The following is a 12,204-nucleotide window of genomic DNA, read 5'->3' on the forward strand; positions in this document are numbered from 1 at the left end:
GCAAACATTCAGGGAAGCTCAGTAGTAGATTTTCACTCCACCTCTTTCCATCCTTCCTCCTCCTCTTGTCTGGCCTTTTCCTCTTTCCTTGCCCCCTTCTGAGCATCCTCTTATTAATATTGACAGCAAAGCCCAAATACTCAAGTTAGAAATTTTAAAAAGAGTTCAGTGAAATGATTTATGTGAAATTCCTTCATAAATTGCAAACTCTGTTAGACTTCCTATCAGAAATTGCTGGTCATTATTGGCCATGGTGTAAGAGTGGTTTGCAGCGGCTTGCTGTATAAGCTGATATGAATACAGAAGTCAGCGCGAGCAGTTTTTCTTTCCACATCATGCATAAGAGGTCTGCGCTCCAATTTGCTACTGTAAGTGGAAGCTACTAACTAACAAAGGCTGTCACGCTTTGGTTCTAAGCGACAAAGTCCCATGAACAAAATGCAAACTTTAGTTCATGTTCTTTAATAAGCCTTTTTTTCTAAAAAAGAGCCTCCTGTTTCTAGTTGCCAGACTATAAGCCCAGTGATCTCCTTCATAAAAAAGCATCAAGAAATGTCAAGTATTGTTCAAACGCTGGGGTTTTCATTTCTGTGTCCTGGGTCAGAAGCCCACAGGCAGACTGGACACAGGAGGGAGCCCAGCTTCAGTGTGCCCAGTTATAGCATTTCTTTGCTGCTGAGATTCAAAGTCCTGACCTTTAAGTGGAGTTAAACCCTCACTCACTCTGATGGAATTCCCCCCGTGTATACTATAAGGAAAGGACAAACTTGCCAGAGCATGGGTGTTTTACACAGGATGGGGGAGGTTATGCTGGGCCGAAAAATAAACCCCAAATCTCAGTGGCAATAAAGTTCATTTCTTTTTCATGCAAAGTTCAGTGAGTCTTGGACGGCTCTCCCTCTACTTGTAGCTATGCTGTCTGGACTGCGTGGCCTCCATCACCACCACTGCAGGGGAAGAAGGCTGGAGGACTTCACCAGAGGTGTTTACGTAGGGTGGTCTTTCATTTTGGTTGGCCTGGGGTGTTCATAAAGCATACCTGTTGACTTGGAATAATGCTTAAGAAACTTTCCTTGTATTTCCTTTTATTCTCCTTCAATTTCCTTTTTCCTTTTATTCCTTTTGTTCCTTATTTATGTCCCAGTTTAGGCAATAAATTAGGGTGACCATTTCCAAGAGCCAGTATGGAATGGCTATCATAATATCTGTTCATAGTGTACTGACTTCAGCCTGATGTGCAAGGATGTGAAGAATTGTAGAGGAACCAGGATGTATTATAGAGAACACTGATAACTTCGGGAACAATAGGCATTTTACAGGAATGGCATGAATTTTGATTGATTGATTTATTGTTTTAATTCCAGTATAGATAATGTGCAGTGTTATTTTAGTTTCAGATGTACAATATAGTGATTCAACAGTTGTATACATTGCTCAGTGCTCATCATAAGTGAATTCTTAATACCCTATTTCACGCATCTCCCCCCACCCACTCCACTTCCCCTCTGTTAAACATCAGTTTATTCTCTATGATTAAGAATCTGTGTTTTGGTTTTGCCTCTCTCTCTCTTTTTTCCTTTGTTCATTTGCTTTGTTTCTTAAATGCCACTTACAAGTAAAATCATATGATATTTGTCTTTCTCCGACTGACTTATTTCACTTGGTATTATATACTCTCTAGCTCCAACCATGTTGTCGGAATGATGCCATGAATTTTAAATAGAAACAATTCAATAACTCCAGTGACCCAAACTTTGTTGAGCAGATATGATATAAATAGGATGTTCTTAGGAGCGAACCATATTATTTAATTATCCATGTGGTAGGCTGAATCATGGCCCCCCAGAGATATCCACATCCTAATCCCCAGAACATTTTACCTTGTAAGACAAAAAGGGCTTTGCAGATATGATTAAGTTAAGGATATTGAGATGGGAAGATTATTCTGGCCTATCCAGGTGGGCTGTAAGTATAGTCACAGTATCCTTATTTGACATCAGTAGGCAAAGGCATGTGATGAGGAAAACAGGACTGAAGTGAATGCTTTAAAGCAGCTACAAATCAAGGAGCACAGGTGGTCTCTAGAAGCTACAAAAGGCAAAGAAACAGACTGTCCCCATACAGCCCCCAGAAAGAACCAGCCCTGTTGGCATCTTGATTTAAGCACAGTGAAAGTGAATTCCGATTTCTTATCTCCAGGACTGTAAGAGAGCACATTCGTGTTGTTGTAAGCCACTAGGTTAGTTGCAAACTTGTAACAAAAGCAATCAGACATGAATTGCACATGCATTCTGAAGTTCAGCATTTGACTTTAGATTTCTGTTTCTAGGTAGATGCTATGATTATCCTTATATTACATGTGATAAATGTAAGTGACTTGCCCAAGCTACCACAGCTAGTTCATGTCAGAAGAGCCACATCCAGGCAAATTGGCTCCTCGGAACACATTCCTAACCACTCTGTGGCACTGCCTGTCCCCTGCTGCCCAGATTGGCCTCTGAGGTCCCTCCTGGCATGGCTTGTGTACCAAACACGGAATGCCCCTGCTCCCTGCAGCCTCTGCTTCCAATCAGTCTCCTGCTCCTCCCGTGGGCTCCGTGGCACTCTGGACCCTTTCCCAGCTTTGACTTTTAGAAATTTTATGGGAGCTTCTAAGGGTTCCGCGGGGAATTTCTCAAATCAGTTAAGCTTAGGTGAAATTATTGAAATTCTTCATATTTAAGTTTATGGGAAGATACTGAGAGAAGAAATTATTTCTGAATCTTCCTCCTACTCTTTGTTTTCTAATTCTTCTCCTCATGCTCCAGAAGGGACACTTTTCCTCAGGGTAATCAAATAACGGGATTAATAGGAGTTTTACTGAAAATGCATTATGCTTGTTCTACCATGACCCAGAAAAGCAAGCAGCATCTGGAAGTCTGGTATAAAAATTCTTACGTAGTTATTACTTTAAATCTCCCTTTGGCTTGTATTACCTATATACTAGTATTTTTTTTCCATATTGCCATATTACCAGTTGCTTAATGGTTCTATAGTTAGCCATTGAGTTAAATATTTGTGCCTCTCATGGCCCCTTAACTGAGTCCCTGAGATCTTCTTTCAGGACTGAAGAGCATATTTTCCTAGCTCTGGGAAATGTGTTAACAGCCTTGAGTTCTCAACCCTCTCCAGGAACTGCCCATGGGGGAAAAGAGATGGCCTCCTTCTGGGGTGGGGAGGAAGTCTGGTTGATATGGGATACAAAGACTTGACACACATCCCCCCCCCCCCACCCCCGGCCCACCACAGTTCAGAGCATCTCTGAAGGGTCATCCCAGCTTCAAAGCTCCCTCCCCATGGTGTTGACGGAGGCCTTTGTTGTGACTGCTCTTCTCTCTCTGCTAATCCTGCTTTCTTTCCTTACCCTATGGGTGTTGATCCCAAGGGTATTCCCTAATAAGCTTCCTGAAAGCTGAGTTTCATCTCAGAATCTGTTTCCCAGGAACCCAAACCTCAGCAATGAGTTAAAAAAATGAAATCTCTGACTAGTGATGAATAAATGAGTGCTCAATTAATCTTTATTTATTGGAATGAGAAGAATTCCAAAGGAACTAGGAAGCATACTCTCTGGCTTAAAGTTTATTTTCTAACATAGAAGTAAAGAGAAAACATCATACACATGTCACCCATCGTAATTAAAATGACATTCTACAATGTAACCACATAGTTCAACCACATTTTCTCTTCACCTCCATTTAACAGTTAATTTACAAATGAAATAAACTCAGTAAAACAAAGACTCCAGCCCATTTCCAATCCTCAATCAATGCTGGCTTCCTTTCTTAGAAAAAGTATTTTTTTCAGAGTAGAAAAACAAGGACTTGGTAAAGCTTTAAAACTATCCTCCCAAAATAAAGGCAGTGATGTAAAATGATAGAATCCCATATAAGTACTCGCTTAGAATTTGTACTCTTGCATCTCTACAGAGAATGAGAAATAAGCATTCAGTTTTATAACACATTGGATACAGGCATTGCTGTTAAATCCTCCATCCAAGACACTTCTCCTTTAACTCTTTCCCCAAAGCCCTGATTATAAGCACTGAACCATTGGCCATGAACTTGCATCTAACCTTTATGCCCCATGCACTTCATTGTTGGTTGCATAAGTCATCCTTCCTGTTCTGATTAGAGCTTTTGATATTTTAAAGGGGATTTGCCCTGTTTGAGACCCTTTACTAGTTCTTTATATGGTGAAAAATGCTTTCCTGGAGAGAGAGGGAGAGAGCAGCTGTTCTTTCTGCACAACAGGGTGTCACATTTCAAAGAGTCTTTTCTCCCGGGCCTTAGTCTCTTCAGCAGTTAGAATAAGCCTAGTGTACAGCCTAAACTCCTACTTTTTTCTTAAGGATCTCTTTTGGCCATATAGGATTGTTTCTTAAATAGTTCCCTGTAAAAAGCAAAGCACACACCCGTAATGGAGACATCACTGCCAGCTCTACCGCTTTTCACAGAATGGTGCCTCACTTGACCTGGGAAAGGGTATAGAGGGCAATAGCTGCAAAGGTGGAAGCGGGTGTAGGAGAAGGTCCCAAAGACCCCAGAGACACTTACTAGCTGAGCACTGCCCTAATTTACATAATACCAGGCATGACTATTAGGTGGTTTTTCGTGACACTAGCTAATTCTGCAATTCTCTGACACCAACTGGGTGTCTAACCATTCGAGTCAGCTCTAACACCACTACCAGAGTTAGGGTAGACTCCACAGATAAAAGGTTTAGTCCAAGACTGCCCCCACTTCAGATGCCAGCTACCACCCTCAGATTCGATAAGTCATTAGAATGAATCACAGAACTCAGGAAAGTGCTTCACTTAAAATTACCAGTTTATTGTAAAGTACATAGCTGAGGAACAGTCCCATACAAGATCAGGGCAGGGTAAAGGCGCAGAGCTTTGATGCCTTCTCTGCGTATTCCACCCTCCCAGCACATCAACGCATTCACCAACCAAGAAGTCCCTTGAAACCTGTCCTTACTGGGTTTCTATGAAGATTTTCATTACATGGGCCCAATTGATTACACTGATTACATGGTTGGCTTTTGTGATCAAACTCAGCCCCCCTCCTTTCCCCAGAGGCCAGGGCCCAGGGCTGAAAGTTCCATCCTTCAATCAAATGGTTGGTTTTCCTGGTGACCAGCCCCTGAAGCTATCAGACCCCTCCCAGACAGTCTTATTAGCATACAACAGAAAATTCCCAAGGATTTTAGGAGCTTTATGCCAGGAACCTGGGATAAAGACCAATTACTTTTTTCTTATTATACCAGAGCTGTAAACTATGAACAAAACCTAAAATTGATTTTTAAACGTACACCCAATGGATGTAGTCCCCCTCGATATATCTTCCCTTATTGAGGCATTCATTCTTCATGTATTCCAATAAAGAAGCCATGTTCAAAACATTTTTGGCAACTTCTTAGGTATGAGAAGAGACAGGTCCCGTTAGTGTTTCTGAACAGTTTTTGAACTGACTAAAACATTTGGTTTCCTGTGCATGCAGGACAACGTGTCTGAGCAAAAACTGACCTTTATTAAAAGGTGAACTCTGTTCAGGAGCTCAAGGAGATGCCACACACGGCCGAGGCTCAGTGGTGGGACAGTGACAGTGATGATAGCAACGGCGATGATGAAGGTTTATGAAGAATCAGTCCTAATCATAGACAGTGTGACATTTGAAACAATTCTCTGTACAAATACTTTCGCTCCCAATCCCATCTTTTAATTTCTAATTTTCTTGTTCTCAGCAAGGTGTCTTTATAATAATGTTATTTCTTTAAAATGTAATTTTAGAAGATTTCTACCATCTTGCCAAAATGACCCTTTGATCTCACATTATGTTAAAAAAAAAAACCTTTTTTCCTGTCATGTTTAAAGTTTTATTATCTCCAAAATAGAGTGATGAAAAAGATAATCTTGTTCCCAGCAAAGTGTGAAATGTCCTGTGGTCTGGCAGAGTTGCATTACAAGCCCTCCTCACCCTCTTAAGAGGATAAGGTATATTATTGTTGGTCATTCGTGATTTCGAGTCTTAAAGAAGACAGTATCATATTATCCTTTCTACCTTAGAATGCATTTTATTCCCCACTCTGAAAAAACTCCAATAAATTATTAACTTCAAAGACTCAGATGACATATTGAGATAGACCTATAACATGGTACAGAAACCTATATGTGAGAATGCTGGCTAAAACCAGCATTTGTTTTCCTACCCTGAAGCTTTTAAACTTTTTTTTTTTTTCCCCATGGCTGTGGCTCCCTGTGTTTTAAAATTCTTGAAAGGAGGCAAAGTTAAATCCATCCATATCGCAAAGTCCACAGTTTCTGATAACCTGCTCACCTCTTACAAGATTAGGCAAATGTTAATTGAGTAGCGGGAATTTAACCTTCTCCCATTTTTCTTGGTCATTAACACTTAGAACCAATGAAAAGGCAAGTGATACTGTGCTGAGAGAACCAAGAAGATTTCTCAATATAGGTGCTCAATAAAAACTCATTGAGAAATTCATTGGATTGAGAAGAATCATAGATACTTTGGAGATGGTATTTTTTTTCTGTCAATCAAGGAAAATTATTGGAACAGAAGAACAGAAGTAATAAATTCCTTCATTATGATAGAATCTAGTTTTCACACAGACACTTCTATAAAATATAACATTGGCAAATAACCTTAACTCTCCAAGGACTTTCACAAGCTCCTCAAGAAAAGCTCAAGTCCTGGCAATGAACCCTTCAGTGTTTCCCAACCTGAGTAACTTTTTTCCTTTCTTCATATTATTTCAGACTTCTGTTCTTTCTAGGCAACCAGAATCATCACCATTTCTTTAATACTATTCCTTCAAACATAACCTACTTGAACTAATTTTCAGTCTGCTTACCTGCCAAGCTGCCTCCTTCCTTTCTCTCCACAAAGCCTTTTTTGATCCAGGAAAAGGAACCAGGATTTCTTGATATCTTATCCCGGACAATTTGGATTCAAAGCTACTTACAAAAGAGAGAAAAGACTCTCCCATGATTATATGATTGTTAATCCTGTCTCTATTGAATGGCAAAAAAAGGAATTCAGTAATTTCACCAAAGCTTAAATTTACTTGAGAAATTCCCTATGGAAGCCCTAGTCCAGAGTGCTACGGAGCCCACGGGAGGGTCAGGAGACCGAAGTCAGGTGGGATTGGGAGCAGAGGCTGCAGGGAGCAGGGGCATTCCGTGGTTGGTACACAAGCCATGCCAGGTGGGACCTCAGAATCCAGGCTGGGCAGCAGAGGACAGGCAGTGCCATAGAATGGTTAGGAATGTGTTCTGAGGAGCCAGTGTGTCTGGGTGTAGGTCCTGGCTCTGACATTGGTTGAGGGAGCTTGGGCAAGTGACTTAAAGTCTCTGAGCCTCCTGGGTGTGTTCACATTATAAAACATTATGTGGGCTCAATTTAACTGTTCTGATATCAAGATTGAGTAAATACAGGTCAAGAAACGTGACTAAAGAAATATTTTATCTTTTAACTCTGCCATTTTATTTGAAATCCTATAAATTCTAATTTGTAAAATCTTGAGCTCTCTGGGGAAAAGATGTAACTCTGACTTTCTAAAGCACATTCAGATTCTCTTAATATTTATAGCATTGATGTATTTTGGCTGTGAGATAAATTTAGCATTTTCACTAAACTTTAAACTTTTAAAGTTTTCACAAAACTTTAATACATTCACAATAATAACTAAGTTATAAAATGCCTAGGAATAAGTGTAACAAAAATAGTAGAGGATTTAAGTTAAGAAAAGGATGAATTTTAGTAGTAGGCAGTTTTACAATGTCATTCATTAAATAAACCTTCCCCCTTTCCCTGAATTGATAAGTCAATTAATCCTGTGTTTATGACATCCTATCATCATTTCTCATTAACTACATGGGGATTCTCAGCCAGTGAAGTAAAGAAGAAAACAGAAAGGAATAAAATGTGAGAAAGGAAGGAATAAAATTCTTATTATTTATAGACAGAAAATCCAAAATAGCCTTTGGATAAACTCCTAGAATGAATAAGGGAATTTAGCGCAGTAGGTAAATCCATATGAAAGTATATATAGCTTTTATTTTTATATAGCAGAAAAAAGTTATAAATGAAAATTTTTTAAAGCTATCATTTACAGTAGCATGAGAAAATTTACATAGGAATACGAAGGACAGACTAGCCAAAACCAATTAAAAAAAGAACAAAGCTAATGGAGCTATACTTCTAGTTGTCAAGTCTTATGAAAGATTTGTAATAATAATGTGAGATTGGAGTAAGTATAGATATAGACTGATAAAACAAAATATAAACCAGAAAGAGATCCACACATATGTGGTCCCATGGTTTATGTCAAAAATGGCTTTGCAGTGCAGTGAGGAGAGAATAGTCTTTTCAACAAATAAGAGCTAGGTCAATTTGGTATCTACATTAATTGCCATAACCTATTGGGAAAGAAATATGGCAAGAAATGTTAAAATGTGTGGCACGTGGGTGGCTCAGTTGAGCATCCAACTCTTGATTTCAGCTCAGGTCATGATATCAGGTTCATGATGTCATGATGTCAGGTTCAAGAGCATGGAGCCTGCTTAAGATGTTTCTCTCTCCCCTTCTATTCCTCTCTGCTGCTTGCACTCACTCTCTCTCTCTAAAAAATAAAAATAAAAAAATAAAAGAAATGTTAAAATGTAAAATGTACACACCCTTTGACTAAACCAAACCATCTTGGGGAATCAGTAGTAAGTACAGAAATAAAAGCATGTGTACATGAATAAACAAGCATGTACAAAAAACTAGAAACAACCTCTATGGTGAGTGATTGAATAAATTAGGATGTGGCCATCCTACGCACTGCTATGTAGCCATTAAAAAGAATGTATTTGACCATGTTAGTAATATGTAGCCTTTATTGTGTGTTCATTGTGTGCTAGGCATCGTTCTAAGTATTTACATGTATAAATTCATCCCATCCTGTAACAGCAATATGTTGTAATAACAATTATAATTACAATATTATTTCTATTTCATGGATGAGGAAGTTAAAATTCAAACAGATCAAATATTTCACTCAAGCTCACATAGCTGGTGTATGGTGAGGTTTGAATTTGAACCAAAACAGTCTTACTCCAGAATGCACACTCTTAAACTCTGCCTCTGATTGATTAAAGAACTCTGAATTGATTAAAGAAGGATTCCTCTTATATATTGGTAAAAAAAAAAAAAAAAAAAGCAAATAATGGAAATCTAGTTATCCCATTTCAAAAGACAAAGGAAAGAAAAAAGGGAAAAGAAAAAACTCACATGAACATACATTTGTTAGAGGATTTAAAAAGTTTTGGAAAGATGCTCCTCAAACTAATAATACTTATTACTTCAAGATTGAGTGAGAAAGGAGGACATTATTAATTTTCTTCACCTCCTTATTACTTTAAATTATAGAAAAGTACTGGAATAGTTTTGTTATATTTGAATCCAAATGTGAAGAAGTGAAGAAAAAAAGTGAAGAGAAAAAAAATAAAAGGCAGCCTCCAATTCTAGGTTCACTGAGTTTTCTTAAGAATAAAAGGTTCGTTTAACAATTAGACAAGAAATTAATAAAACTTGTCTTCTAATTTCTTACCAGAATTTAGGCCCACAAGGATCTAATCTGTTATGGTCATTCTCCATGACATTTGCTCATTCATCTTCCAAAGTATCTAGATCTGCATAAAGTAGGTCCCCAGGAAACATTCTTTTCCTTCCTTCCTGTTTATTCTCTCCTTCTTGCCTCTCTCTCAGTGAAATAGCCAATGCTGTGATCATAAAAGCAGTCTTATTTTCCATCTTTTGTTTTGTTCAGGTGACTTTGGCTGCGTGGTTTCCTAGTGCCTCTTTCAGAGAGAGTAAGCTCCAACCATAATTCGCTCCACTGTGGAAGGACTTAAGCTCAAAGTGAGACAGGGAGATTTGTCAACTGGACAACCTGTTAATGGAGGAAAGCGTTTCGTTATGAACAGGGCCAAAGTCTTACCTGTAGAATCATACACAGTGATTATAGAAATGCAAATAGTCCAGATTTCTAGAAATACCTGCAATTTTCTAGGCTAATCTATGCATCTTAATAGGCTATAAAATGATATGTGTGACATTTCAGCAGTGCAGAGATGTGAAACTTTGCATTTTACCTTAGGCAAGAGTTAAATATCTTTCACATTAAATCATTATATGGAATTGGTATTTGTGTGTTTCAGAACTTTACTTCAGTCAACAGTTTGAAACAATGAATTTCATGTACACTTTTTGCTTCTTCTCAGGTCCCATTTGATATCTCGCTGCCATCTATATTCAATCTTGAGAGACTTTTTGATCTTGCTAATGGTTGTATCATATCAGGAGGAAGCCTTTTCAACTGGATGGTGTCAATTATTCCCTAAACATTCTCTACATGTTAACCTTATAAAGGATTTAATTGATAGTGTTTTTCTTGGTTTAAATATGTTTTTGGAACTGTCTGCTTACAACAAGTAAAATAAAATTATTTCTTACACAAGCTAAATTTCCTCAAAAATTGTAGTTTTGGGTAATGTCTTAAATTGTATCTGAATTAAATGACAATGCTGTTGCTTATTAAAACAATCTTACAGAACTAGTCATAGAAAATATGCTTGTACAAGGTGCAACTATTCCCATGTTCATATAATTCACATACAGGTTGCCTTTAGATGTGACCATAGAACAAGATTAGATTAAAACATGGTTCTCAACTGGAGGAAGTTTTGCCCCCACGGGGCATGAGACAATGTGTGAAGACATTTTTGCTTGTTGTAACTGGGAGGAGGGTGCTACTGGCCTCCAGTGGGTAGAAGCTAGGGATGCTGCTACATATCCTATGAGGCCCAGGACGCGCCCCCCCCCCCCCCCATGAACAGGGATCATCTGGCCCAAAATGTCATAGTGCCAAGAATGAGAAATTCCACATTAAACCTCAACATGTGGTCAGTTCAACTTTGGAAACTTGTTTATGTGGCTTGGAAAGAAATCTGTAGCAAATTAAGACCTTTATATTTTATACTTCTGGGAGCAACATTATATAAAATTTTAGAGCATGGATTATGGAATTATATAGACCTGAGTTTGAATAGTAACTTCACCACTTACCAGTTCTGCTCCTTTAGGAAAGTAACATATTCTTTAAGCCTTTGTTTGTTTACTCACTTGTAGAATGGGGCTATTAGTAGGATTGCTATGTGAATTAAATAAGGTGAGATGATGTAATAAGGTACTTAGCACAATACCTGAGGTAGGTCACTGTGCTAGGAGTTATCATTTTCTTGCCAAGGTGGAAGAGGATCATGCATTTTTGGCCCATTTTATTTAGCATCAAAGAATGCTATGCCTAAATGCCCACTACATGACAGCCCATGAATAGTAACAATAAAATGAAGAAAAAAAAAGTAGGTATAACATAAATGTATTTTTCTAAAGCTAAATGGGATTAATGAATTGCCCTTTATTCTGAGATTATGAATTTTCTGCTTCCTATTGGTGTTAAATTGGCTTTTCTTTTGTGAAGTAGTGGTAGTAGTAGCCGGTAACTATTTAAATTTTTTTAATGTTCTTTATAATAAAAGAAAAAAGTAGCAGCTTTATAGTGGTCCCTGATTCTTAAAAAAATGTACACAGCCATGCAGTTCCAAAGTCCGGGAACAGCCAAGGTAGAATTGTCCTAGAATAGTACATGGAGAAAACGAACCTGAAGCAAGACTTATAATAATATGAATTTTCACGGTCAGAAATTTTCTGGTAGGGAGGATGCTGTAGGAGAACAGAGGCATAACAATGAATATGGTTTATATGTTAAGGACTTTCCTGCTACCTATCTGGAGTGGACAGTCATTAATGGAAAATGAGTTAAACTCCAAGAGTGGAACTAGATTGAAGGCTTCAGGCTTGATTCAGTATATCATAGGGTACCATTACCGGTGATTAAGTAGAGGAGTGGCAAATTCCTGGCACTAGTGGAATTTCAATAAATGTTGAGTGAGTGAAAAAGAATGAATGAATGAACGAACGAACGAACGAACGAATGAATGAATGAATGAATGAAATGATCGCCTGGCTTTCAAAGAAGGTATGTATCCAGTATACAATGGAAAGGGAAGAAACAGGCAAAACCACCAGGATACTAGAC

General features: G+C 38.2%; 1 protein-coding gene across 1 annotated transcript in view; it reads left to right on the plus strand.

Annotated features, from left to right (window-relative positions):
* The window catches only part of CFAP54 (cilia and flagella associated protein 54), a 287,452-nt gene extending 276,959 nt beyond the window's left edge, over nt 1–10,493 (plus strand). Inside the window, exon 68 of the mRNA XM_039236623.1 lies at nt 10,328–10,493. Coding sequence (XP_039092554.1) covers nt 10,328–10,447 — 120 coding nt within the window. The 3' untranslated portion in view covers nt 10,448–10,493. The remainder of the gene's footprint in view (nt 1–10,327) is intronic.
* Nucleotides 10,494–12,204: the final 1,711 nt, after the last annotated feature.

This window comes from Hyaena hyaena, unplaced genomic scaffold (genome assembly GCF_003009895.1).
Source record: "Hyaena hyaena isolate Hyena2069 unplaced genomic scaffold, ASM300989v1 scaffold_113, whole genome shotgun sequence".
NCBI lineage: Eukaryota > Metazoa > Chordata > Mammalia > Carnivora > Hyaenidae > Hyaena > Hyaena hyaena.